Source organism: Gavia stellata, chromosome 1 (genome assembly GCF_030936135.1).
Source record: "Gavia stellata isolate bGavSte3 chromosome 1, bGavSte3.hap2, whole genome shotgun sequence".
Taxonomy (NCBI): Eukaryota; Metazoa; Chordata; class Aves; order Gaviiformes; family Gaviidae; genus Gavia; species Gavia stellata.
In genome coordinates, this window is record NC_082594.1 from 124,799,960 (window position 1) to 124,827,848 (window position 27,889).

At 40.6% G+C, this 27,889-nt stretch overlaps 1 protein-coding gene across 3 annotated transcripts in view; it reads left to right on the plus strand.

The window, feature by feature from the left end:
* CMSS1 (cms1 ribosomal small subunit homolog) overlaps positions 1-27,651 on the plus strand; it is a 176,725-nt gene extending 149,074 nt beyond the window's left edge. For 2 of the 3 annotated variants that reach the window (XM_059818060.1, XM_059818055.1), the window contains 9 exons: positions 7,324-7,424; positions 12,176-12,247; positions 14,737-14,866; positions 17,767-17,826; positions 18,514-18,616; positions 20,079-20,139; positions 21,002-21,089; positions 22,730-22,818; positions 26,976-27,651. In XM_059818060.1, coding sequence (XP_059674043.1) covers positions 7,324-7,424; positions 12,176-12,247; positions 14,737-14,866; positions 17,767-17,826; positions 18,514-18,616; positions 20,079-20,139; positions 21,002-21,089; positions 22,730-22,818; positions 26,976-27,059 — 788 coding nt within the window. In that variant the 3' untranslated portion in view covers positions 27,060-27,651. Of the gene's footprint in view, positions 1-7,323; positions 7,425-12,175; positions 12,248-14,736; positions 14,867-17,766; positions 17,827-18,513; positions 18,617-20,078; positions 20,140-21,001; positions 21,090-22,729; positions 22,819-23,079; positions 23,197-26,975 lie in introns of all 3 variants that reach the window. The other variant, XM_059818046.1, reaches the window with a different exon arrangement.
* Positions 27,652-27,889: the final 238 nt, after the last annotated feature.

Sequence of the window (27,889 nt, forward strand, 5' to 3'; positions counted from 1 at the left end):
AAGTATTGTCATGGTAAATAGCCAGCAACTGGTCTGAAGAACCGTATTAATAATAAAACTTGCATTCTTAGCCATTCCATGTGGCTGGTCTGGAGGTCCCCAAAAGAGCTTCATAGCTATTGCTTGGCCAGTTGGCTTTACACTTGGGGCCCCAGGGTATCTGAGCTATTATTAGGCTTCTCAACAGGAAAATTCAAAGCTCTCCATTGCCTACAGCGAGGGAACTTAAAGAGGATTGTCCTGGTAGATATGAAAGAGATCCTCCATGTGGGATTAGCAGTGCTGGTGACACACACCTGAGTAATTTGGGATCTGTCCAGGAGGCGGTTAGAGCTGCTGCTTGCCTATTGCCGCTGCACACCGCTGGCTTCCGTACCTGCTTCTCCCACTGCTACAAGGCACCTTTCCATCCCTTTTGACGGCCTCTCCTTGTCTCTCCATCCCTTTCCTTTTATCAGGGAAGTAGTTGAGCTTGGAATGCTTTAAAATATTGAAGATGTTAATCCTTTTTTCTTAGTTAATCAGCCCCCCAGCCAGGCCTCTTTTATTTAAAAGACCTCATCTGTTCCTTTGGATAGTGGTGGGCAGCATGGCAGGACGCGTCGCGGTTCCCGCGGCCTTGAGGAGTGATACCATAGCGGTAGGTTAAAATACTGTCATCACCATTTGCAGCCCAGTTACTGTGATCAGCACAACTGTGGTGGCAAGAGGAGGCCTCTCAGCTGAGCAAGGGTGAAGAGGGACCTGGGAGCCAATTTTGCTGACAGCTCTTACATTTTACAGAAAATTAATTGACCTTGCACTCTGTGTACCTGATGGGACATGCACTGAAAAAAATTCCAAGTAGCACATTGCCATTAAGATTACTTAATATGATTCACTGAAGATTTACGCCAGTTTTTAATGGCAAAACTATGAGAATAATAAGGAAGTCTCAGACCTCAATTTTATTCTTTTCCCTGACCTCCTCTCTGCCCCTCTCCTCCCTTCTTCCTAAAGAAAAGGAATCGAAAATGGCAATTAAGAAAAAACTCGAGATGTGCCCAACACGCTTGGCATTTTACTCAGCGTCAAATATTTTTCAATCTGCTGAATTTAAAGCTGGGAGCCTTGAGAATTATTTTTTCCCCCAAATTAATGAACGCAGATCAGTACTGTTTAATCGACCAATAAATAAAAACAGCCTGCAAAGCAGCCTGAAATGAATCCATCACAGCACACCCAAATTGAATGAACTGTGCCCACCTACAGAGTAATGACAAGCACATGCTTTCCTGTAACATATCTGAAACTAGAAAGAGAGCGTAACAAACATAAAACCTATTTCCACAGTGTACAGGGCTTTTTGTTGAAAATCAGAAAACACAGGCTTTATTTAAAGTCTGGTTTCAGATATGAGGCAGTCTTAGAACAGTCAGAGGAGGATGGAAGTTGGGAGGGGAAGGAGGGGGGCAATAATAAATTACATACAAACTTTGTTTTCCTGTAAGTAATTCCAGTTTAGTACTGGTATGTAGCCCTGATGGGAGCATAAGGAAGAAAGCAGAGATTTCTGTTCTGACCCAGAGTGTGTCTCTGACTGCGGGCAGTGCCAGATATGTCAAATAAAAGTTGAGGAAGTCTCCCGCATGGACACATAAGGCAGGTTCCCTCCAAATTCCATCACAGAGGTTAGTTTAATGCTAAGAAATGAGCTTGCCCTGTACTGGGCTTTGTCATTGGGGGTCTTCTGGAGAGCAGGTAGATGTCTGATCTCACTTAGCTTCCAAATTAAAAAAAAAAAAAAACAAAAGCTAGTGGACATTATTCCCTCAGTTATCTTTGGGTATGTATGCAAAAGAGTATTTTTGTATTCCGAGCTTTCTTTTTAATTACATGTTCATTGTTCTACGTTATGAAGAGTTGTAAGCACCATGCCTCCTTTCTCTCTCAAAATACCCGTCTGTTCTATTCATCCGCTCTTCCTGTGAGGAACTTCCCGTCATTTCTGCGGGTATCCTTTTTTTCACTTCCAGGCTGGCTCGAACCACAAGTCGCATTTTCCAAAGAATTTTAAGGTTATTTTACGTTCCTTTTCAGTTGTAACTAGTTCTTTGTTTTGGGGCATTTGGAGGTGTGCTGCCTAGGAGAGTTTCACTTTTTCAGTCAGCCTTAGCCCTTATAAGAATTAATTATTTATGTTGTGGTCACTATAACTCCTTTATTAATCACTTCAGAGTAGAAAAGTGGCGTGTGAAGGTCAGAAGTCTCAGTAATGGTGAATCAGCGCAGCAAACACAGATTTGTATGTACTAGCTATTTTGCATGAACGAAATTGCATTCACATCAAAGCATGTCATTACCTCCTATATCATTACGGTCTTGTCTACCTTTAAAAATACTAGTATAAATAACCAAGCAAATGTTGCATTCTTTGCGAATATATTAATTAATAAAGGTGATGATTAAAGGGAACCTGTTCAATTATCTAAATATCTGTGTGCTTATTATTTATGTGCATGTGTATAAACATGCAGACACGTGTTATGTATTCATATAGGTGTGTATATATTTAGTATACATGTTGATGTACTTACATATGTGTATAAATTAATATTAAATTTCAAACAAGTTAGAAACCATTGCACTGAATGATTTTAAATACTGATCAATATCATAAACGAGAAAGTCTTATTCATATATGTGTGTGTGTGTTAAGCATAAATGGCTTTTTCCATTTCAGCATGGTTCAAAACAAAATCAAATATAAATACTTAATGACTGGGAAGCCTATTAGTATGTGCCATGCTGCTGATGTAATACCAAAGGGAAAAAAAACATGAAGAGCTGTGGGATTCACGTTTATTTTTCTATATCGAGAGCATTATGTGACCGTTCTGATGTCTTTGATGACCTTGTGGTTGCATAAGGCCCATACGTCGCAGGAAAGCAGATGCAGAGGATTGCTGCGCTGAACGCCACCCCTTCAGCAGCGTATTCGTCATCGCCTGCCCGCCCGCTCATTTGCACCATCAGGGAGATGAAAGTCAATGTTTTATTAATCAATTAGCTTCTGTATTTGCACCAACTTATTGTTAAGGAAGGATTTGTGGTCTCCTGTGTTCTGGCAGAGAGGAGTCGCCTGGGCAGTTTGACACCTCAGACCAGGGCAAACAGTGCTGCTCTGATACAGACGTGCTTGGGATCTGTGAGCGAGGTCCTTCTGCATTTATCCGCATCGAGTTACGATTTATTTTGTGAATAACCTGCTGACATCAAGGTAACTATTTGCAGAAGAAGGTACGCTGTTTAATGTGCGCATGGTTGGCAGAGTCTGGCCTGTGGTACTTTGATGCCTACAACAAAACGCCTCTGTCATCACGGGAGCTGACATGGTGTCACAAACAATCACAGCTCAAAACTAGCTGCTGTCTCAGCTGGGACATGAATGGCTGTTTCTGGAACAGATAAAAAGTCCTCCTGTTGTGTGAAATAAAGATACCTGGGTACTGCAGAAAGATGCTCAAATTTGAACTGTTTCCATTGATGTTTGTTGAGTCTGGGGCTGGACATCAGTTCCTTCTTCTCTCGCTTCTTGCTGACAGCGGAGAAGGACGTTGTATACCGAAGTGCAGCCCAAAACTCAGATGGGCAGTGAGCAGGTGCTACGTTGTCAGGCTATTTCAGATCATGGAAACCATTTGTCCAGTTATTTAAAACTTGGACGAATCCTGTTTGCCTTTCAGAGCATGCCAAGTGGGATTTAAGAAGGAATGCTTGAAGATCGCATGCAGCTTCCCCTGAATCTTTTTCATGCAATTCTTATTTATTTCCAATGTGACGTAAATATGCGGAGAGAGAGCTGTCTCAGCAATTCAGTTCAGCGAGGCGTGCACAGATACACTCTGGAATGGGTGTTTGGGGCTCAAGCACGCTGAGCAAGAGGGACAGAGAGGCGATTAGTTCTGATTTCTCTGATATACTTCCTTAGTATAATGGCTCCACAGCCTGCTTGGGTGTGGTGCATCCAGGACCCCGGCCCGTGGATGCGGTGCGTGTAAAAGCTGGTCACTCCTACACTATCTCGAGTCAGGGCAGAAGAGACAAAAGTCAGTGATGGGTTCTCAAACGCCGAAGCTGCCCTACCAAAAAGCAGCACAAGAAATTTGCCAGAGGGAGAGTGATACGGAGGGAAACAAGCCCATGGTAGTGCACAGTGCTAACGCTGAGTTACCAAGACACCTTTTAAACTTTCCGGAGTGTGCGGGGTGATGTAATTTTTCAGTTTCTTCTAATGAAGTATCATATCTGAAGTTCCACAGTGGCCAGAGAACATAAGCGGTCAGTGACTTTGGCGAGGAATAGGCCAGGGAAGGAGCTGTTGGCGTGCAGGGCAGGTGTGTGGTGCAGGAGCACTCGGACATCCTCAGGAGAACAGAAAGGAAGAACCCAGTAGATTGATGCAGATATATGAGCTGTAATATAAGGAAGAATTTTGTTAGTCTCCCAAACCTTCAGCTTCCTCTCTTCCCCTGTTCACCTGCTGCCATGTGTTAGGCTGTACAGGACTAGATGTATTTTTTTGTGCATTAATAATAAATATATAATAAAGTAAACCCATATCACCATTGATGATGTTTAAAAAAAACAAAAAAAACCAGTGAGCTGTGGAATACTCTCTCCTTTTTACTTCTGGTGGCCAGTAAACTTTCCCAGAAAACTTCACCTTCAGCCACTGTCTGATGAACACTCTTGGGACAGTAACAGTGATGTTCTAGCAAAAGTGGCAGTCATACTGGGGATGGCTTATTCTTGTTCATGATCCATATGGCAGGTCAGAAGAAGAGCCAGTGGGACTCAGTTTGTCTCTCAGAAGAAAGGGAAAATAGCTCATGTGGGCAGCTCTTGGAGATCAGGGCCAGGTATTTCCGAGTGTACAGGTAAGCCTGAGATTTAGACTTGTCACCTCCCTTGCTCATGTCCTTTGAGAAGAGATCCCAGAATGGCTGACCACCTAGTGTCCTCTGGGGTTGACTTAGCACCAGCTTAAGGGGCAGCTTAATGTTCCAGCTAGCCTGTGGTAAAGAGCTGCCAGGAGCGACATTCCTGCTCTTCCCCTGCCAGCAGCCCCTCAGCCCCCACGGGATCTAGCGCTTTTGTGGCCGCAGTCCGTTCCGCTGCTGATTTGATGGCTGTGCCTGCAAAGAGAACGAAGCAAATAGGCCAGCTTAGCTGCAATGTCTGCTTGGTGCACACATTTGTGTATTTGCTCTAGATCTGGAAAGCGGGACCTTTTCTTGGTGGATTCCCGTTTAAGATTTCAGAATATGTCTTCATGCTGTCTTGGGATGCAAACAAATGCTGCCATTTCTTCCATGGCGTTTGTTTTGGTCTGAATTACGTTCATTAACATGTTCATCTCTAACCCCTTCGCTTAGTTGTACTGGACAGAAAACAAATTCTCTTCTCAGTTGCTGCTCTGTTTCTAAAGCTCTTGTGGTTTGCCAATAATCTAATCTATATCAAGTAAGATTTCATGACAAACAACATCCAGCCTGCTAAACCTCACTGATTTTCTTCACTTGCTAGCTTTCAACTTCGCAAACCTTTTTGAACTCGAACAGCTCTCACAACCCAACTTTAGGATGCTGACTGTTACACAAGCTTTTCAAAGTGGGAAGAGGAGTGGAAGTTACAAGACGGTATCTTCCCAGGCATAAATATGTACGCATTTTGTTACCCATTCTGTTGCATTAGGATTTTCCAAGCCACTGCCTTATTGCCATATCATATATAATATTGCACCTGTGGATGAATAAAGATTCCTTTTTCCCCTTCATATCCTTTTACTTACCTTTCACTTAAATTCTTTGACATATCTTTCACATATCCTTTCACTTACCTTTTTTCAATAGGTATTTATTTCAACATGGAATTAGTAAATACCAGCCATAGTTGATCTTCTCGCGCTCTCATGTTTTCTGGCCATCAATTTGCTCTGCTCACAGCTAGTGATTGCATAGATGTAGTTATATCCTCCATACTTGGGGTGATGCTTAAGAGATCGTACTGTTCCTCTTTATTAAAAATAAATATCTTATATCTTGAGGCTGTCAATTTACAACTTCAGAATACAGGAGATTGCAACAATGACTAAGTACCTGTTGGGCGGAAATATTCCAGATACAGAAATTGAATTATTCAGTTATAATTATTCAGTTCGATGGATGATAATGCTTCTGGCAATGATCGGGGAAGTAGTTCAGTCCCCAGCAGGAACTTCTGTATATGAATACATCGTCTTAAGCACTGATATAGCACTATTAGAGGGAACTGTTGCTGTGGACTTTTTTTTCCCCCCCAAGTCTCTCTGTAGATAAGAAATGAAGAAGAGAATGAGTAGAAACATCTTAATTTAAATAGCTTTCTTTCAAAATATAAGCCTTTCTTAGTCTTGTGGACATTCCGCTTAAACTTCGGGAACGGTGCCTTTGCCTAATTATTACTGAAGTAAGAGACACACATTTAAAATGTACTCGCAGAAAATGTCTGCATCTATTTTTATACAACAGGACATTATACCAATCTTGTAATTTTTCCTCTTGTAGCTAATTGGTGTCAGTAAGGCATTTTGGGCTTTTTGATGGAGACTGGGATGGGTTTTGTGTGCATTTTTGTGTGTGTTTGGTTTGATTTGGTTTTTTTCTTCCTTCATCTGCAAGAGTTGTTTTAGTCGGAGGAGATGACTTACTCCAAAAGAAGTGTCAGCAAACTTAGCAAGGAAGATGTATTTTCTATGGCACTAGTTTCTAGTGCCATTAGTCTTCAGTAGCAGTGCTATTGCTTGTTTTGGGGTCTGATGAGACAGGTCTGTAATTATGTGTGGTGAATGCAGTGCTACGGATCCAAGGTTATGTTTTACATGTTCTGAAATAACGTAGAGAGATGTCATGCGACTTGAGGTGTAGTTTATCAAAAACATCTTCTTTCATTGTTCATTGCTTAGCTTAATTCAGGGGAGATTTTGGAAAGATTAGATATTTCTACCTGCGGTGCTGCAGCTGGCACCAACTGTGCAGCATTCCAGAAAGATAAAGAAATATACTGCCTGCCAGATGTAATACTGTGAAGAGGAGGTGAAACCCGGGACTTTTCTTAGAATAAATTTCAAATATCAGTGTTCTAAAATGATAAAAAATTCTATTACAGCTGTACTTATTGCCAATCTTGAGATTGTATTACTGTGACAAGCTTTCAGCTGAAGGCTTTATCCCTATTTTTGAATGCAAAGATAGGAGATGGATTTGAAAAACAGTAACAAAACCCCTTCTTTTTTCTCATTAGATCCTTCAGATGATGAAGCTATTGAGAAAGCAAGTGACAACAGGACAGCAACACATCAGGATTCAGATTCCAAACCTGCTGTGACGAAGAAAAGAAAGCAGGTTTGTAAACTTAGCAATTGTGTAGAGCACAGAGGTGATAACACATAGGGAAGCATAGTCCCTTTTTGTTCAGTAAAGGGACAGTTTTCTTCACTCTTTGTCTGATCTGTTCATGTAATAAGATTGTTTTATTAAATTATTTTGCCCTATTTGGAAGCGATCACATTCCAGTACATTTCAAGAATAACTTCACTCTTGCTTTGTGTGAGCTGAGATTGCCAGGCCTGTCTCCTACAAAGTGACTGTCTAGTGATAAACTCCTGGGTGGTGCTACCGAGTGTCCTCTCCTGTAATCTTTTCCCTTTCCTTGCACACGCAAGGTCTTGAAAGCTCTATTTAAATGTTGTACAGCGTCTCTACCCTAGCATGTCCCTAGTGCGAGGTCCGAGTGAAGAAGAATTTAGGTCTCCGTGGACTGATGTTTTCATAGCCTTGCACTACTAAAAACTTCCTTTAAAACCAGTAGGAACTATGTTGTTCAGCATTACATAGAGTATGCCAAGGAAAAGGCAGCAAGGTCTTTGAGAGACAGTGTCATCCCATCTTGAGCAAAAGAGTCATCTAGAGGTCAGCTGATTTTAAGTCTCTTGTTTGCAGGTACATTTCTTCTGCCTTCCTGCTACCATACAGGAGAATCTATTGATCTATAGCTGTCAAAGAGCTAAAACGACATTGGAGCTGTCTCTCCTTGAGGTTATGGATATTAATTTTGACCTCTAGGTCGATAGTAAATTCACTGTGTGATGCCTAGGCAGTTGCCCAAGTGAAAACCATTTGCGGGGATGTTCTTTTTTTGTAACAGAGAAGTGTAAACAACGCAGTAGCAATTACTGTGCTTTTAGGTGTCTTTCCAAGGAGACCAAAGGTGAAGTGAGCCGAATATCTGAACTGGTTCCACGTTTTGATTAGGAGAGAGAGAACTGAGCAATACAGGACAAGGCGTTGCCTTTGTACGTGCTCTACCAAGGGGTCAAATGTTGAGGACTTCAACTCAGTGTGGTGTTTTTAGCACAATTATCTTCACTTAAGCATTTAGAACTAAGTTAAGACAGTTTGTTTGGCAGAGTTGCTTTGCTCTTTCTGTGAGAACATTAGCAAGGTTAACCAACACAGGTTATCCTGCCGAGGTGGACTGGGACTGCTCAGCAGTAGCAGAACACTTGCCATAGCTCTTCCTGTCGTAGAAAGTGCATCAGTCCGCATTTTGGAATCAGGTAGTTTGATGTTTAGCCACGAACCTCCAGGAGGCAATGCTTTACGGGAGCTTAAAGTCATGGATGTGTTATTGCATGTCTTTTAGAGCAAAATACTTGCAAAATCAGATGTATTTACAGAAAGCTAGTAGTTTTATAGTTCTGGTGCACGTAACATAACCCAGTTTACTCATCCCTGCCTTATTCACAGGCTGGAAGCTATTCTGCAGTGGACTTGGCACCTTAAAGCCAGTCAGGAGACAACCAAATAGAATTATGAACATATATGTTTCTAGTCTGCAGGCTGTCCTCAGGCTTACAATGAAATGAATAATTTGCCTCCGATCTGAATGGCGCATTGATTTGTTTATTTTGTCACAAACTCCAAAAGCCAGAGTACATGGCTGACCTAGAATGTAAACTTTCACACACACGTAAGAATGTTTTCACTCTACATTTAAATTTCCAGTAACTTGGCAACATGTAAAGAAAAAAAATTTGTTAGAAATATAATACAGGAAATATTTTATGTTCTGTCTATGATTAACAAACAAGGAATTTATGACATTTTAGTTCATAAATCAATGGTCTCAGCACAAATTTCCTGTTTTCTGCAATTTAAGAACTTCCATGTAAAAATAGCTTAAAAACACAGAGCACAGGGGAGCTGTGTCAAAAACCAGTAGGTTGTCTGCTCTGTGTCTTACATAAGAAAAACATGCAAATGACCTTTTCTTAAGGGTGGCATGCAAAGAGCTATTGCGTGCGTAGGTAGGCAGCTAACATTTGGATAAGGGTCAGAAGTTCAGTCTAGATCAGATGCCTAAATATTTTAGACTGCAGATCATCAGAGCCATGACGTTTCTCTTTTTCTTATGGCATTATTTTTAATGTCTGAATAAAGTGGATTTATTCTTGCTGGGCTAATAGTATACTATGCCTAAATATATATAAAAATGTATATATATATATGCTGTTGTAAAGGAGATAATGTTGAGTCTTAACGTGCTTCTCTGAGAAAGCAAGGCTTTGACTACAAGCCTGCTGTGTACTTCTGTAGCTGTTGAAAGAAAGAGTTACATACTGCCTTCAAAAAAGAAGCCATGGCATTTAGTGATATTTTTAAACACCTGATTGAAGGGTTATCAGTGAGAGAATTTTGTTTCTCTTAGAGAAAATTTTTCAGCTCTGTGGCATGGTTTGATTCATTTCTCATGCAGATGCCAGCTGGGAGTGTTTTGCAGATTTATGTAAAACAGTTCACAATGTATATGAAGGGAGAAATGGGCCCAAAGTGAATGAGTGGCATTTTTTGATATGCTGGAAGAGTGGTAGCATTTTCTAGGATAGGGAACCATCATATCCTACTAGAGGAAAGAGGTTCAGGTTGGCCCCTTTCTGGCTTTTTAATTGCTTGGTAGTATCACTTGACTAAATCAATCCAAAGGCTTGTTCTCTGCATAAAATATGATGTTGAACATGGAGTTTATTATTAAAACACCTGGCAAGTGGTCTTTGAGTATCTATGGACAGCTGGGATGCGTAAGGGTAGAGCAGGAGCTGAATGCAGAGGGTAGCTCTGTTTCAGTCTCAATGTCTGGGAATGCTAATGGTAGGGATAGGAATGAAGAAATGTATGGGGGTGTTTTAAAAGCACTTGAATCAGAGTCAGGACAGAGATTTTTAAAAAAAGAAGCAAACCAAAAATAAAAACAAAAGGCTTAGGTTAACCCTGGAACAATTTTGTTAGCTGAAGTGAGTTTCTACTTGCAGTCATTCCCTTGATTTCTAGTGAAGGTAATATCTGTTTATACCTGAGAAAATCACAGGGACGGATCTCTGTTGTTGAGGCAAGACACAGTCCCTATCACAACTTCTCATGGGTGGGTGTTGATCCAGGCTGTGTTATATTCCAGTCCTAGCTGTAGTGTGCTTTGCTGGCGGTAGCCAGTCCCCAGCCAAATCTTCTTTGGTAGTTCCTAAGTATCATTTCAAACCTCAGCCAGTTTCAGGGCCACTTCTATACAGTAGTACTGCCTTTGCAAGTGCAGTGGCTGTGGTTGCATCACGGCACAGAAAGCAGGAGCAAGCAGGAAGGTAATTTTTTTGTGTTGAGCATGGTGGTTTTTAATAGCTAAATTAGCCAGGGGCATGGGGAGAAAAAGGGAAATGTAGGTGTAATATGAACAATTAAACTCCCCAAAATGCTTCTGATAAGCATGTGAGAGTGGGCTTGGAAAGGCATAAATGTGCCGGGCAGGGTTATATAGTACCAGTTGTCAAGAATTGTCCTGTTAATGGGGGGCAGTGCAAGGAGGGCTCAGAAAGGCTCAGATACTCTGAAATTTTGTTAGCTTTCCTTTGGCCCTCTTGGCCCTGTTGAAGCTGCCCTCACAAGGGAACAAAGGAGCAGCTTCTCTGGCTTTTGGCTGGGCTCCCTTTCCTGCTGATACTTTTCTTCCAGGCTTTCCCCAGGGAACACCGCTGGATTTGCTGTTCCTGAGCTTTTAATGCTCCATGTGATGAGACTACTTTGCGGATTCTCACAGGAGCAAATTTTTCCAGCCAAATGCATCCTAATATCAAGGAGCTTTTTCCTGCAGCTCAGCCTATTTTCCCATTGCTCTTCATCAAGTCACTTATTAAGCTCTAAAGCCTGTCTATGTAGATTAATTTGCATTTCCATGAAGTGGAAGTCCCTAACAAGGCAAGAGAAAAGAGAATTGCTGTGCTCAAAACAAGGAAAGCCTGTGCCTCGCTTCCTCTGCTTTGGACAATTTTAGGTGGCTAAGGACAAATCATAACCCTGGCTTATGTGAACAGGGACTCTGGTACAAATGGACTGATTCAGCCTGCTCACTAAGGCACAAAAGAGGGTTAGCAATAGCAACACGTGTTGGATGAAGATTATTCTGAAATGCACCATGTATTTTTCTTGTGTGTTATTTGACCCTGCCTGCTACGAGGAGACAAAGCAAGAATGGGGCAGAACAAATTCGAAACATGTTTTCCTAAATTTTGCATTACAAATGTAAAAGGAAATTCAGAGCATGATTGTTTCCAATTATTCTTGTCCAGTTCCGCGGTATCTTTCACCGTCTGGATGCTCACTTTACACCCAGTTATTTTAGAGCACTGTTGGCAAAGTTTGGATAAACAATCACACACAATAATGGAGATTAAAAATATAAAGTTTGTGAAAAGTTTTGTTCATGTTTTCCTCTTGATTTTTTTTTTAAATGTATCAAAACCTGTTTTTCACCATTTTATGGAATTTTGACTACAACCTGTATGTTTCCATTTTCTGTTCTTTTATTCCCCTCTTGGTTACAACAACATAGATATCAATTCCAAAATTACTCCAGATATATGTAACTATAAGAATTTGATCCCTTCTACAGGTGGGGAAGCTTGGTTTTGTTTGTTTTTCCCTAACCCAGCATCATACTTTATGTATCCCCTCTCACCTCTCTTTGGTCACTTTTTTTCCCCCAGATGATCAGATATCTGATGTTCAATCTTTTCTTCTTACTTTTTTTTTTAATATGTGCTTTGCAGCCTACAGAGTGTTTTCTAAGTCAGCCTGAAGAAAAACAAGAGAGCACTGTAAAGGCAAAGAGGAGAAAGAAGGTATGAATGTCCTAGAGTGTGTTTGGGAACTGGGCAGTGGGTGCATGTGCTATTACAAGATTCAGAACTGGGACAACCCTGTGACGATGAGAAGTAATATGGTCGTAATGTTGCAGCCTCTTCTAGAGAAGAATAGAAATTCCTACTTTTTTGACTCCACTCAAAATACCCATTCCCAGCCTGAACTGTGGCATTGTGTCTATGCTCCGCTCAAGGGTTGTATATGTCTACATCTCACTTGCAAGTGTTGCACACCGGGAAAATGTACCTGCATCAAAGTAAGGTGGATTTTCAGTTGTTGCAGAATCTGCCCCATTTCAGCGGTGTGGTCAGGCTCCAGCTGCTGTTAACATCTTTTGAACCAAGAGTTGTCCTTGTTCGCTCCTCTCCTCATAGCATAAGTATAGAAATAAATACTCTGTATTGGCCCTCTGGCCATGCTCCATCCTCACCTCAACAACAAACACACTCTGCAGTCCAGATAGAAATTATATGGCACCAGGCAAGTTAATTGTCTTTCAGGACAGACTGTAAATAGTTGGCTCCCTCATAAGGCTGAGAGGTGGCCTTTTTATATTATGTCAGGCCTCTTAATCATCTAGGGAATGGGAAGAGGGAAGAGTGGGATTTAGCTTTAAATGCGGCTCTGGCAGAAGTGACCGCGGTACTTGTTCCACTGCTGCCAGAGCGAAAGCATCCCATGACAGAGATTGGTGAGCCAGACCTAACAAAAAGACCCTGTTTTCAGGCAAACAATAGGCACTTAGTTACACTTTTGGTTTCACTGGGGCTAGGCCACTAAGTTGACATACACAGCCTGTCAAAAAATCCATCAGGAAATATTCATCAGGTTGATCTATGGGTTCCAAACGAAGTGCTTTTTCCAAAAATAAGGAAAAGGGGGGAAAAAAACCCTTTGCTTTTAAGCATCTGGAATGAATTGGAAGCAAAATAATAAAACTTCCTGCTTGAGGAACGTTTCCCCGCAGCTCTCCTTGAATGAAGAGAGTTTGCTCAGGTGTCCTTGCTCTTACGGAATTTCTCGTTAGTATCAGGCTTCTCGCCTCCAGAGTGCCATAATTTTCCCAAAGGAACCAAGTGGCCCGATGAATGACGTAATGGTCCTGTGGAATGGCGCCTTACGCTGAATTACCGAGTAAAATGAGCCTGATAGTTCTGTCTTGCTGTCTGCTAATTCACAAGTTCCCAAATGCGCATCACTGAAGAGGCAGGCTGTAGGGCTGGAGAAGAGCATTTGTGGCTGATAGGAAGAACACGGAAGAGGTTCGGTTGTGGGCTTCACTCAAAGGCTGTGTGTGCTGCACATGGCCTCTGGTCGTTCTTTGGGATGACAGTTGTTGCATGGCAGAAAAATACAACAGTGCCAAACGAGGGTGAAAGTTGGGAAGGAACGCTGCAGATTCCTTCTGCAGCACTGCACAGATCTGCACCTCATCTCTCTCGAAATCTCACTTTCCCTTGCAGATATGTACCCTTATGCTCCATCCTAACCACACTCTCCTGCTCCTTTTTACTTCTAGGCTTATGCTGCCATGCGTCCTCGTGACGGCAAGTTCAGTTTAGCTTACGCAGCTGAGAAACCTTGAGCTGGCCTTTCACAAATGAATCACTTCTCAGTGAGAACAAGAGAGGCTTCACATTCTACCTCTATCCTTGAAAATCTGCTGTTTTCTTAAATGCTGGTAGATCATTCCGATAGCGGGAACCCTGGGCTATTCTACCCCGATGAACCATTTAACTATGGGAAAAAATACAGCATCACTTTCACTTAAGTGAAAATTCAGACCTGTTGTTTGCTAACGTTCCTAAGGTGTAAAACACAATCATTATGAACTCACGTCCAGGCTCTAAAAATTATTAGTTTGGTTTAAAGAATTCTACATTTTGGAAGAACAAAGCAGCTGCTGAACTCTTTCTGCTTGACTTCTGGTTTTGTGAGCTTTTAACTCATTTTCTTCACACTTTCATGGTATTCTGTGAATATAGCTAACCATCTTTCCTTGCCAAATAGACAGATAGTTACCCTGTTTTAAGGAAAATATAACCAAGACTTACATAATCACTTGATTCCTGTTGTTATGCTTTAAGAATGATAAACTAAAACAAATAATGGAAAAAACCCTGAATTTTCAAACTGATACTTAAGTGTAACAACAGCAAAACTCACAAAACCAGCTTTCAGTTATGTTTTTGTTACAGCAGCATTTCAGGTGAGTGCACAAGAGTTTTTTGTCTTCAGGCTCACAGACGATATCATCAAAGTATCTGAACTTGCATCTGAAGTCTGTGTTCCTGTTAAAGACAATGGGAATCTTGTCCCATTGTAAGGTGTTTTTCTAATTAAGCTGTAATTAAGCCAGTATAACTGTATAAAGTTATGGAGGAACATTTATTTCCAGTGTTCTTAGCCAGACAAAGAGCAGAAATTATAGAAATGCCATACTTACCCATTTTGCTTGGTTTTTTAGAAGAAAATTTCTGATATTCTGGAAAAATCTGCTCCAAAACCTGGCGTCCCTGCAGATCTACAAAATCTGCTTAGTCAACATTTTGGTGAAAACCGTTCAGTGATTGAAATAGAGGAATTAAAGCTGTCAGGTAACTTATCCTATATTTAATAGATAAATAATGTTCTTTCATGACACTGTTAAGTTCTTTTTCTGCAGAAGAAAGAGAATTTTTGAGACAGATCTTGGGTTGTACTTTTTTATGGAAATACTTTCTTATACTGTACATTAATTTGCTGTTTAAGTAGAGATTTTAGTTTCTTTGGAATAAATGTGAGGTTTCTTGGGGTTACGGAAATGAAAAGAAACATTGTTTTAAGTGTGTCCTTTCATTGTAAAGTATTAATTTCAGGACCTCACTTTTCTAATAGAAATTATATGATTCCTGATAATAGCTTCCAAGATGCTGACAGCGAGAGTGAAAATGTATTTTGTTTCTGGGATTATCTGAGTCGATCCAGATGCATAGTAGGAGGGCTGACAGGAGTAGACAAAGAAATAATGAGACATCATTCTGATGTGGTTATGAGATGTTGAACACAATGGTTTTTCAGGGAGTGGCATGAAATGAGATGGTAGTTTTGGTCCAAATGTAAAGTGACCAAGTTTTAACCATAACGAGGACCCTCTTGGTTTCCAGTATGCTGTCTCCAGTTAAAAGCCAAGGATAGAAAAGGCAAAGCAGGACAGAGCAGGGTTAGCTTCTGTCAGTTGGCGGTTGCATTAGAGGTGAAGACAACATTGAACTTCTGTGCGTCTTACACTGCAGGTGAAGAGGCACTGTCATTTTATAGGTATTGTCCATTATTTGTCGGTAGTGCTCACGGAGAGCAAACGACCTGGTAACTAACCTGTATACACCTTTGATACTTCTTGAACTCCTAGTGACCTGTGCCCAAATAGGAGCCTTCTAGCCCAGCAGCGGTTTCTCTCTTTTAATGTTTAAGCCTGTCTTTCTAGATAAATATGCTCCTCCTTAATATCCATGATTCTAGGTTGACCCTTCTTTATTTCTATGGGGCAGGTTGAGCTTTCTTGTTGAATCGAGAAAACCTGGAGAAGTCCCACATAGATTGCTTTGAAAAGCTTGTGTTAAATATTTTTAGACCTTTAGGGGTTTTAGCAAATAATAAATTGCTTTCGTTTCTTTCTTGTTAAAAGAACCCTTTGGGCTAGTGAAGTGAGCCATTTCCATATGGATAGGCTCTTGGGTTGGATGGAGATATTTTTTCTTTCTTTTTGTGCTGGGAGTTGCAGGCTTAGAGTGCCAAGGAGTTTACGAACTTCTACCGCTGTCAAGTCATCCGTGTCAAAGCACTGAGCAAATAACAAGCAACTACTTGGAGTTGTGTGTTCTTGTTAACTGACACGGTGCAGAAGGTCAGGTTTGTAGTCAGCATGGTCTTTTGCTGCAGTCTGGAGCTATGTGTTTTTTCCTCCCTTTCTGAAATTTTCATTTAAAATTGTTGTTAATACTCCAGTGTTGCTGGAGTGCTGGTGAAAAGTCGGTGATTGAAGCTTGTGTCCTTTAGAAATGGTCTTTTGAATTGTTCAGTCATTAATGAGACTTAATGTATTCAGAAGAGCAAAACAACAGCAAAGATATTTTGCCACTGGGAGGAAAGGACCATGCTGGGTGTGAAGAGCTCTCCTGTTACCACCAAATGCTTATGGAAGGGCAGCCACTGCCCTTCTAGTGTCAAGTGCATCTTTTAAACATGATTTTAAAAGTCAGCCAGCTGCTGATCCTTCAGTTGTACACATTCGTTCTCTTTGGAGCTCAATAATGTCAATCTCTGGATTTAATAAAAGAGAACAGTGCAAAATAGAAGTTTTTAGCAAGACAACACCCATTAAATGGAAGATACAGTGATGGAGAGTGGTTATGCTCAAGAAACTACAGAGGCAGGACTTCAGCCAGGCATCAGCTACAAACCAAGTTTGTCACGCTGACTGTTCCAAGGGAAATAATGGATTGACGCTGCCAGCATTAGCACAATGTGCCATCCATCTGAACATGAATAATGTCGGTAAGGAAACCTCATTAATTTAGCTAAAATACATCACCAAACATCTCATTCCATAGACAGGCACCTTGAGGTGCTGTGCTTCATGCAGAATGACGGCAAATAGGTGGGTCCCTGAAGACGGAGTTGTTAATGCTCTGCAGGAGGGTATTGTTCCATCAGGCAAAGGACCCTTAATGATGGCAAGTTTTCAGATCATCTAATTTTAATCACCATTTTAAGAACTTAGACTTTCTATATAGGCACTGGAGAAAGGAAAGGCCTTCCAAAGAACCTGTTAGGACCTTGTCTTTCTTCATTGCCTCTGTATGAAGCTTAAACGGCATGTCTGCCACAGAGGGCTTTTAAGACTTATTAGTTAACATAGTGACCAGGTAAAAGATGGGCAGTCAGTGGGAAATGAAGGAAGAGGAAGGCATTGAAATGCAGGGTAGGTGTTACCATTAGGGTTGATATAGTTCGGTAGATTACCACAATATGAAAGGCCAGAAAAAGGAACAAACTTACTGACAGGTAGATTATTGGTAGGTTCTTGCATTTACACAGTATGAATTGTTTGGGTGATCTACAAACGTATTCCATCGTAGGTAGATGAGAAGAATATTCTAGCAGGCTGACGGTAAGGCTTTTGGCTAAGACCTTTGATTGATTGTGCCAAAGACATATGAAAACTTTTTTTAAATTATGTGATCACACCTGTGCAACCCTCTATTCAGGGTTTTTCATGGTGGGAGAAAAGAAAGGAATTGCAGTTGAGTTGAGAGATGTTACCTTCATTGATTTATCCAATATAAAGCTTCTTGTGTACATTAATCTTTGTTTCACAAATGGTAATTTATTGATGATGGATTTTAATACACTTGTGATTTCATCAATATAACTAGTGGTTATGCTGCAAACATATATGCTCCTTTTGCTGTTAAAAATACATCAACAAAAATATTTTTTCCTTTTACGTTTTCAGATTCCTGTTTTTTGCCAGCCAATGATCTCACCCACAGTTTTTCTTCATACCTGAAGGAAAGTGAGTTAAAATGTTGGATGAGATGAAAGTTTTATGAAAGACATTGTTAATGCAATATTATTGAAGTTTTTATCCACACCTCCGAATATTTTTAATTATGAAATATCAATAACTTTAAGGGTTTTTCTTTTTTCATGACAGGTCTTGTTTTTCTGGCTCTTTTTTACTCTATCTTTTTTTTTGTTTGTTTCAAAATGTTTTAGGCTTTTTTTTAATTGCTAGGGATTACTTGTCAGTAATTTATTGTGGCTTCATAAGTAGGTGTATGTACTGCATATCCTGCAGCTGTCCGCTGGCGTGAACCAAGAGAATTTTTATTCTCTTATATATATTTATATAGAACTTCTGGTCTGGTAAATGTATCTTTTCAATTGGTTTTCTCTGATATAAATTACCATACATGGCAAATGAAGACAATGGGCTTGTCACCTTACAAACTGTTGATTTTTTAATGCTTATCTAATTTGTTCAGTTATGTGATATTTCTGTATTTTATTTATTTTGGGCATTTTATTTTCCAATTTCTCAGCCATGACTAAATGTAAAAGTGTTGCCAGACATCCAGACCTCATAGAAGTCAGCATGTGTGTTCTTGCTGCTGGCTACCATTCATCATGTACTCTTGTAATTTAAAATTGTGGCATGTAGTACTTTCTCTGTGTGTGTACACGGGCTTTTTCATTGCAGTCTGTCCTAAATGGGCAAAACTCCGTAAAAACCACAACGAGAAGAAGTCGGTGGTGATGCTGGTTATCTGCAGTTCTGCCCTTCGTTCCTTGGAACTCATCAAGTATGTCGATAGCAAATGTTATGTTGAGGTTGGCAGTCAGTCAGAGGTTTTGTCTTGGAACCACAGACGTAAAGGCAAAACTGGGACACTGTCCTCTGCTAGCCAACGAATTCACTGACTCAAACTGATGCAATATCCCTTACTTCTTTAAACTGTGGGAGTGTGGTGTTTGGTTTTAGACTGAAGTAACATTTAGTACTTCAGTTGCATGGAAGTGCTATATTTGTTAAAAACCAAAAATAAAGTGTAACCAATCTGGGGGAAACATGCAACATGTTATACTTGGGAACAGAGTAAACCCATAAAGCATCATGATCCACCACTAGAAATTGTGCCTTTGCACCAAAGGCAACGAGGACGTGGCGTTCCAGGGCCTCAAGTGCCAACACGCGCATCTGGCCTGAGTGCCTCCAGGTCTGTGTCCGTGTTCTCAGCTGGCTCAGGCTGGCAGAACTGCTGTGCAGAGATGACGATTTTTGATGTTCCCTGTCCTCTTTTTTCCCCTCTCCTCTATCCTCCCCCTTCTCATTCCAGAAGTCTTGATGACTTTGATGAATTAATGTATACCTCACAAATTTCATGGTTGTCTTTTGTGTCTTGACTCCATTTCCTGTCATTATCTGTCAGTACAACATGAGATGGAGAGTTGGGCAGTTTGACTCCACGCCACAGATATAAGCATAGATATGGCAGATGTGCCTGTACTGCTTACCCCCCGCAGGCAGATACTCCCATCTGAGACTTAGGTGGTTTATATGTATACTTGTATATAAACCTTTAGCTTTGCGCAAGAGAAAATTTGGTGCACTGCAAAAAAACACGCAGAGAAAGCTGTCGTAAGTGACACTCAGTAAATACTGAATATGTTGTCTCCTGCTTGATTAGTACAGAACATAGAGTTATTACTGTGTGCCGAAATGGAGCATCAGAAAAATGAGCCCGGTTTTCCGACAAATGAGTTTTGGTTGACTGGAATTTGAACAATCTCTGCAGTAAAGACTGTGGCAGCCTAGGTTTTCCCAACAGCCACGCTGCAGGAAGACTCTGTAAAATGTCGATTGGTCCATACACAGATCTTCCCTTTTGTGCACGCGCATGCACGTTCATTCATGCTGGTATCTCAGTAACTGAGATATTTTTGAATTAGAATTTGGTGATTAGTCAGTTTTGAACTAAGTTAGCTATGAAAACACAGGCCGTAATTATTAAATATTATCTGAAAAGCTATCTAACCAATATTGCCCCCTACTGATATCTGCTATTGTGTTTGTCCAGTTGTTGATCACTGTTGATCAAGTAGCAAACAAGAATGTACATAGTGTTCAGAATACAAGCAGGGGTCACTGAGGGACTGTATGTCTCAAGCATATTGAGAAATGCCAGTTAGTTTCGCCTTCCTCCTGTGTGGTCTTAATCCCAGCCCTGATGCTTGCATTTCCTTTTTCGATTTTTGTATTGCTAGGTCAATGACAGCATTTAAAGGAGACTGCAGAGTTCTCAAGTTGTTTGCAAAGCACATAAAGGTAAGAGAGCTGCAAGGGAATTTTAATAGAACAACTAAACAACTAACTAGTGTCATATTATTTTCTTTTTAAAGCCTTTAGCAATAGTGCCTTTCATGTAGTGTTCGTACAATGTTCCTTTCTTTAGGTAATGCTTCCTTTGGTAACCCATTGTTGCAGTTTGAAGAATCTAGCCAAACACCATCTCCTAGAGCTCTGGTGCAATCCTATGCAGAATGTAGTTGCTTACGCACATCCTGTTTTGAAGATGTTCCACATTCCTGTGAGATGCTCATTCAAATGGCATTTGCTTGTTTAAATAGACGGCTGACACACATAAGTTTGTAGAAGCAAACTGTACCAGCACCCACATTTGCATTCTGCCAGTTGGATGCCTGGATACCCAATATCCATACCTGTTGGAGAGCACAAATTATGGGGATGTTGGAAGTAATGAGTGGACATTTGGCCTTTGATATAAATACTGTCAAACACAAAAATGCCGCTTGCTTTATTTCACCCTTTTCCTGTGTCTTCATCTCGAAGGAGTTTAGAGCTAATTCAACTTTGTCAGTTTTCCAGATATTTCCAGAGAATTTGTTTAAATGCTGAAGGGAGCATACTGTTATCACCTCCAAAAATAGTTGGTGCAATAGCAGATTTTCAAAGCTGAAAATGACTGAACTTCTACAGAAGTGTGATGCCCAGCTGGCTGTTACATTTCTTCAACTTTCTCCCAGATATATCAGTTTGACAGTTTGAAAGATGAGTAGCATTCTAGAAAGAGATACTAGGAGATCTTGAATTTATTTCCAGCTCTTTGAGAAGAAATTTTAGAACAATCATGGTTTTACTGTGGTTTGTCTTTCTCTTTTCAAATTAGATAAAAGAACAGGTGAATATGTTGGAGAAAGGCGTGTTCCACATCGGGGTCGGAACTCCTGGGAGAGTAAAAGCGCTAGTGGAGCAAGGTAGGAGAACAAGGAGGGTTTTCTCCGTACGTATCTTATACTTGGTCTCAGGAGAAGTGAGACTTCAGTTGTTTTTGAAGCGCTTAGGTTGACATGAATCTCTGGATTTGGGTGCTAAACTGTACAGTTCTGTTTCTCCACTTATATACTATGTCAGTCAAAATGAGGTCAAGATTCTAGTAGTTGATTTTATGATCACTGTCAGCTGGCATAAATCAGTATTACCAGAGAAAGGCAGAGTAATACTTCCCCGCTGCCCCAGTCAGTGCCCACTTATTCCCCCTTCCCGCTTCTTGTGCTAGCCCAAGAGTCTGTTTGGCAGCTCAGTGAACTGATCCCAACTAGAACTGATCCCAATTAAAACAAAACCAGTGTGCACACAGAATCAGGTAATGAGCAGGCAGAGATGGGGGGGGACTTCCCCTTTTGGCAGGAATACTGATTTATGCTGACTTGAAAGGGATTGCAAAACCATGGTGTAAGATTTAAAGCTCCAGGAAACTAAATACTGCAAGTAAATCAAGAGGAAATAATGGCAGAAGTCATTGTATCATATGTCACTCTGAGCTCAGTGTAAACTTTTATGAGGGGTGGACGAGAGATCTGCTTGCTGATTTGATTTTATTTCTGATTTGCCTGTAATGAAATTAATTATTCTATACAAATTTCCTTTCCTCTACCCAAATTTTGAGTAGTTTTACTTATTCACTAGACCTTATGTACACAAAGGAAAACAAACAACAAAATGACAAGATGCTAAGGTGATTCTTTCTGTTCCTCTTTCTAAACACTGCCTTGCTCTGACTGTGGTTTCTTGGTCAGGGACTGGATGTGGATTTGGGATTCTACCGCTCCTTCCAAAAGAGTACAGGAGTGGCATAATTATGTTGCTTCCTGCGCTCTCCACCAACATTAAATCGTCACTGCTCAGCATGTCAGCACATTGCCATGTTAGGTGGAGGCAGCCTACGGCAGGGACACAAGGGGTATCATCTTATCCTAAGGTCTAGTCCTTTTTTGACACCTCAGTGTTGCACTACCAGGTCACTAGAGAAGGGAGAGGAGTCAAAACTGATACAAAAAATTGCAGGTGTCATGTAGAAGACCAGGGTAAAACAGGGGAACAGCTGGAGGGCCCATTCAGAAAGGACCTTTTTCTTCTCTCACCGCTATTTATTTGGAGGATAAATGAATTCTTCAGCAGCACCGCTGACCTGACTCACATTCACATAGCACCCAGTCCTGTAAATTGCTAAACATTGTCAGTTCCCATTAACAGGAGTTTTCAGGCTAGGGTCCTTGTAACTTCCCAGCTCCTCATCAGCTCTGGAAATTCAACTCCTGCGGTTTCATCAAGAGGAAGCTTGAGGAATTATTTTCTGGCAGGATGTTAGCTCTTGACAAGCCTGGCAACAGTAGTTGTCCTGCTTTTGTGTTTATCTTCCAAAAAGGCATGGGATTATGTGGTTAAGGGAGTTTGCAGTGTCAGTGCATTAGTTTTCCGACCAGCAAATGCAGTATTTAAGTGTTCAAAGATTAGTTTCCTTGGAAACAGACAGCAAAAGATGTAAAAGCCAAAAATCATTTTGATAAGCACACGTCACATTATCTTGGTAGTAAAATTTATGTTGCCTTTTTAGATGGCCTGTGCTTGAACTCCACAAAATATATGATTCTGGATTGGAACTGGAGAGATCAAAAACTAAGGAGAATGATGGATATCCCTGAGGTATTGTATAAGCACCTGTATGTTTTATACTCTGCATATTCATTACCTTCGATTCTAGTGCCCAGATCTTGGTCAGTAAGGTTTTCTTTCTGTAAAGCTGACTTCAGTGGTCTAGAAACACAAAGAAGGCAGCATGTGACTGGTAAGTCTGTGCCCTCAGGTCTCAAAATTACCTCCTGAGGAAGATTTTTTTCCTTTTTTGTTGCAAGTCACACCTGTGACTTCTACGGCTGTGCTGTGAATTTCTCCTTTTTATGCTAGATGGTTGTTCTACCTGTTCCCGGGAAGTCTCTCAGTAAGAGAACTTTGTGCAAAAGTTTCCTCAAAAACGAACTAAAACTTTGGAGAAGCATTTATTTGCCTCTATATGAGAGTAAGGTAACTTCTTTTGAGTAAATCTATGGCCAGTTTTTGTTTGGGGTTTTTTTTTGGGGGGGGGGGGGGGGGGGGAGTTGGCAAGAGGTAGAGTACAAACGATGTAGAGCCATCCATCATTTGTAGACTCCTTTTAAGATAATTACCTATTCTTTTCAATTCTGTAATCCAGCTTTCACGTTTATCGCTGTGACAAGGCACGTTTACCATACACTGTGGGGCATCAGCTGGTATTTAGCCAGCAGAGAGTGAAAGAGGCAGATTCCTCCACCAGTCGTTGTTAGAAAGCTCCCAATTTCCTACACAGTGTTTCCATTTGTTTTGCATGTTTAGAGCAGGCCGATATGCAGAATCTCCACGGGAAAAGGACTTTTTTTGCCTATAGACATTAAGCTGTTTCACAAGTGAAACAAATTATCAGTAATTAATCCTTCTCTGCACTTGTCAATGTATTTGAATGTGCTGTGTTTTACAGTCCCATGTACACAAAGATACATGTTCCTAATAATCTTGGATAAAGCACCCCGCAAAAAATACATTGCAGAAATGAAGTAGCAAAGAAACCAGCTCTGCTTTTTGAGGCAAGGAGGCTCCCTCTTGTGGTAAATACATAAGGCTTTTTTGTACGGTGCTTGCACTTATCTTTAAGTTTTTTAAAGAGCGGAGAACCTGAATTCACAGCTATATTAGCACAAGATAGTAGTACAAAAGGTGCTGGTTGCAGTGGGATGGATTTTTAAACTCAGCTGAAGTAATCATAGAATCATAGAATCGTTTAGGTTGGAAAAGACCTTTAAGATCATCAAGTGCAACCGTTAACCTAACCCTGCTAAGTCCACCACTAAACCACATCCCTAAGCGCCTCATCCACAGTCTTTTAAATACCTCCAGGGATGGTGACTCCACCACCTCCCTGGGCAGCCTGTTCCAATGCCTGACAACCCTTTCAGTGAAGAATTTTTTTCTAATATCCAATCTAAACCTCCCGTGGTGCAACTTGAGGCCATTTCCTCTTGTCCTATCACTTGTCACTGGGGAGAAGAGACCAACACGAGAAGAGACCAACACCCACCCCTCTACAGCCTCCTTTCAGGTAGCTGTAGAAAGCGGTAAGGTCTCCCCTGAGCTGCCTCTTCTGCAGACTGAACAACCCCAGTTCCTTCAGCTGCCTCCTCATCAGACTTGTGCTCCAGACCCCTCACCAGCTTCGTCGCCCTTCTCTGGACACGGACCAGCACCTCAATGTCCTTCTTGTAGTGAGGGGCCCAAAACTGAACACAGGATTCGAGGTGCGGCCTCACCAGTGCCGAGTACAGGGGGACAATCCCTTCCCTACTCCTGCTGGCCACACTCTTTCTGATACAGGCCAGGATGCTGTTGGCTTTCGTGGCCACCTGGGCACACTGCTGGCTCATCTTTAGCTGACTGTTGACCAACACCCCCAGGTCCTTTTCTGCCAGGCAAATTAAATATACATACAGTAGACTATAGGTGATCCACCTCAAAAAAATGAAAATTATGTTGCTAATATTTGATTTTGGGCTATTGCAGACCTGAACTACACCTTTCAGCTCACTGTAGGTAGCATCACATCATTTCTGCATGTCTGTCTAGGAATATAGGCCAAAAGTTGTGACTCCAGCTGTATTTTATTAAGGGAAAATCTTAAGGCTATCTTAACATCAAAATGTTACGGCTTAGTTCAAGTTAAAACCAAGTAAGCGTGTTAGACCTTCATATATAGTGGTAGCATAAGGAATAGGTATATATGTGTGATTACAAAATAGTGAATATGCGATTACAGAGAGGTGTTACCTGAGTCAAGCGCATGTTTGAAGACAACTTACAGAAAGATTTTTGACATCTCGAGCTATGTAAGTGGAGCATCTTGCACCTATTTGTCCTGCTGCAGTCATCAGGCAGATTCCTGAACGTTGTAAGAACGTCAGTAATGAAAGATACCCAAATAACGTTTTTGAGATAAGGCATCTTAACAGAGTAGAAATCAATAGGATTTTCTGGCAACTTGTAGACTTGAAATACGGAATACAGTCGTAGTGAGCAGAGGATTTTACTCCCCTGCTTGTATAAAAATTGTCAAATACTTGCCAAGATTAGTAATAAGTTTGCTCAAAGAAGAGAGGAATTATAGTTCCAACAACACGATTTAGAGAACTGGCAGTTAGATGTACTATTTTTTTTCATCCCCTGTTAGTTGTGGAGGCAAAATTGTGTCTTTAAAATTGGAAACGAGGCATACTGACCCTGATCCAAACCTCACTTTGTCAGTAAGTTCTTTGCATATTTAAGGTGCTCCTTTGCTACGTTTCATTGTAATTACACTGGAAAGCAAGAACAGCTGAAAGCACATGTACTTTTTGTTCATTCGTGGAAAATCTGTAGCTTCATTTTAAAGGTGCAAACTACTTGATGTTTTTGTACTCATCTCGTATTCAGTGGAGAATTAGGTACACAGTGGTATATTCTGATAAATATATTAATTTAAAAACACAGTAATCCTCCCATATGACAGTCCGGTATCCCATCACATCCACATAATGGATGGCGCCCTGATCCAGTGCTCTCTCAGATGCCTCAACATCTCATTAGTTAATGCTGTTGGATTTTTTTCTCTGTTTCTGTGTGTCTCACCCCACTCATCCCAAACAGTGGAGAGAAGGAAATAGAAAGGAAGCTCGCAAAGAAACCAGTGGTGGGGTAAATGAGTTTATCAGACTCTGTTTTGGCGTGCTTGATTCATATTGAAGCATAAAGGTTTAAATAAAAATTGATTTTATATTTTCTGATCTGACCGTTTTGAAATCTTTGTGTATAGAGGTTGATGGCAATACAGAGCTGTCTCAACTCCTCAAATTACTTGTTCGTAAGATTCCAATGGAGTTTTTTAAACAAAAAACAGTGTGGTATTGTCTGCAAAGAATACAAACACTGAGCCTTGAGTACCTTTGAAAATACAGAAAGTTTTAAGTTTCAGGTTTCATGAAAGTAGAAAGGTTTGCAAGAAATACACTTGCGATAGAAAGACAACTGTTTTCACTCTCCTGTAGCACATCCAGCGTGAAATAGAGACTGGTCAGACTTTCTCACATCATTTATTCCTGTGCAGAGTAAAGGCACAGAAGGTTATAATCCTGAGAGAAAACTCGCAAATAAGTTATTTGTAACTGGGAAGAGGGAGCTATAAGGAGACTCTGGACTAACCATGGTGACAGAGAATCTTGTGTTCTTGCTGAAGTCAATATTAACTTTCAAGTACATTTGTCTTTTATCTTTAGATAAGCAATAAGCTGCAGCCATATCCATGCTATAAACCAAAGTACTTTGCATGCAGCACCTGTAGACTTGACCTTTATGCTCGCTTTCATTCAGGTGTCTCAGACACAGACAACGTTGTCGCTGTTGCAATGCAGTACTGCCTTTGGACTACTTGATACCTGTTGATACTCTGGAAAGTCCCACAGGGATTTTGCAGCGCGGGGTGGATCTCTTGCTGTGGCATGCTTTATCAACTCCATGCTGATGACAACTTAGCTCTAGCCCTGTTAGATGGGACTGCACGAGCCGTAGTTGTACTTTAGGATTGCAGAGCAAATGTTAGCTGCTTTACAAAGTGGAAACATTGTAGAGCTCAGGACCCTGTATGGGAATCTCTTCTTTAATTTCTAGTCCCATAGTGACGTACCTGAGTAAATAAATAATGGTGTTTAGCCAAAGCATTATAAGTAACGTTTGATGCTTTCTTTGATTTTTGTTTTCTTCAGATAAAGAAAGAAACAATCGACCTACTGGAGATGTGTATTATAAAGCTGTGCAGAGAGGGGTCTGTGAAGCTGGGACTCTTTTAATAGTTTTACCAACAAGGAAGTCGTTTGCAGCTGCATTTTACTATTATCCTGTCTGCAATTGGCAAGTGATTAATGGGTGATGGAATTAAGAATTTTGACTTTTCAGAGGTCTATCAATACAGAAAGAATGCACATTGCAACTTTTTGTGAGTTTCCTTTTAATAATAAACCAGAAGTTTTGTTTGTAGCTTTAGTATGATTTTTATTGCAGGAGCAATGTGATATTGAAATTAGAGGCACATTGCCTTCACCTGCTAGTTTTACTACTATGTCACTTTTAAGACTTTGAAGATGAGCAAACTTGGGTGTGAAAGTCTTTGTACAATCCAGTTCTCTGTTATCTCCCTCTGCTGTCCCCAACAAGACCTTTACTGCTCTCATGAGAGTGATAATCTAGTTCTTGCCTTAGAGGATCTTTGAAAATGTTGTATGAATTTCAGTAATTTGTCAAAAAGGTATTTTTCACTCATCTGTTCTAGAGCTGGCCAAATACATGATAAATTATCTGTATATTGAGACTTTATTTTGCTTAAATTGTTGAAGTGTGCAAAAAAATATTCTTTTGTTTGTTCATTTAAATTAAAAGGCAATGATCTCTGGGTGATTCTTCTGTGATTGTGGATAGTAGGGAATGGATGCATTTATCTCAGAGGGCAAGATGGAATAGAGGTTAGCAAATCATCAGCATCATGGAAACCATTGGTCCCAATCAGATGTTTTGAGAATGAGTTGCCCTTTTGTGATAAAGAACACATAACCTTTTTACAACTTTAAATTGCATCTGAATCAATAGCAATGAATGTAGTAGGTTAAGAAAACTGATTTGGTCT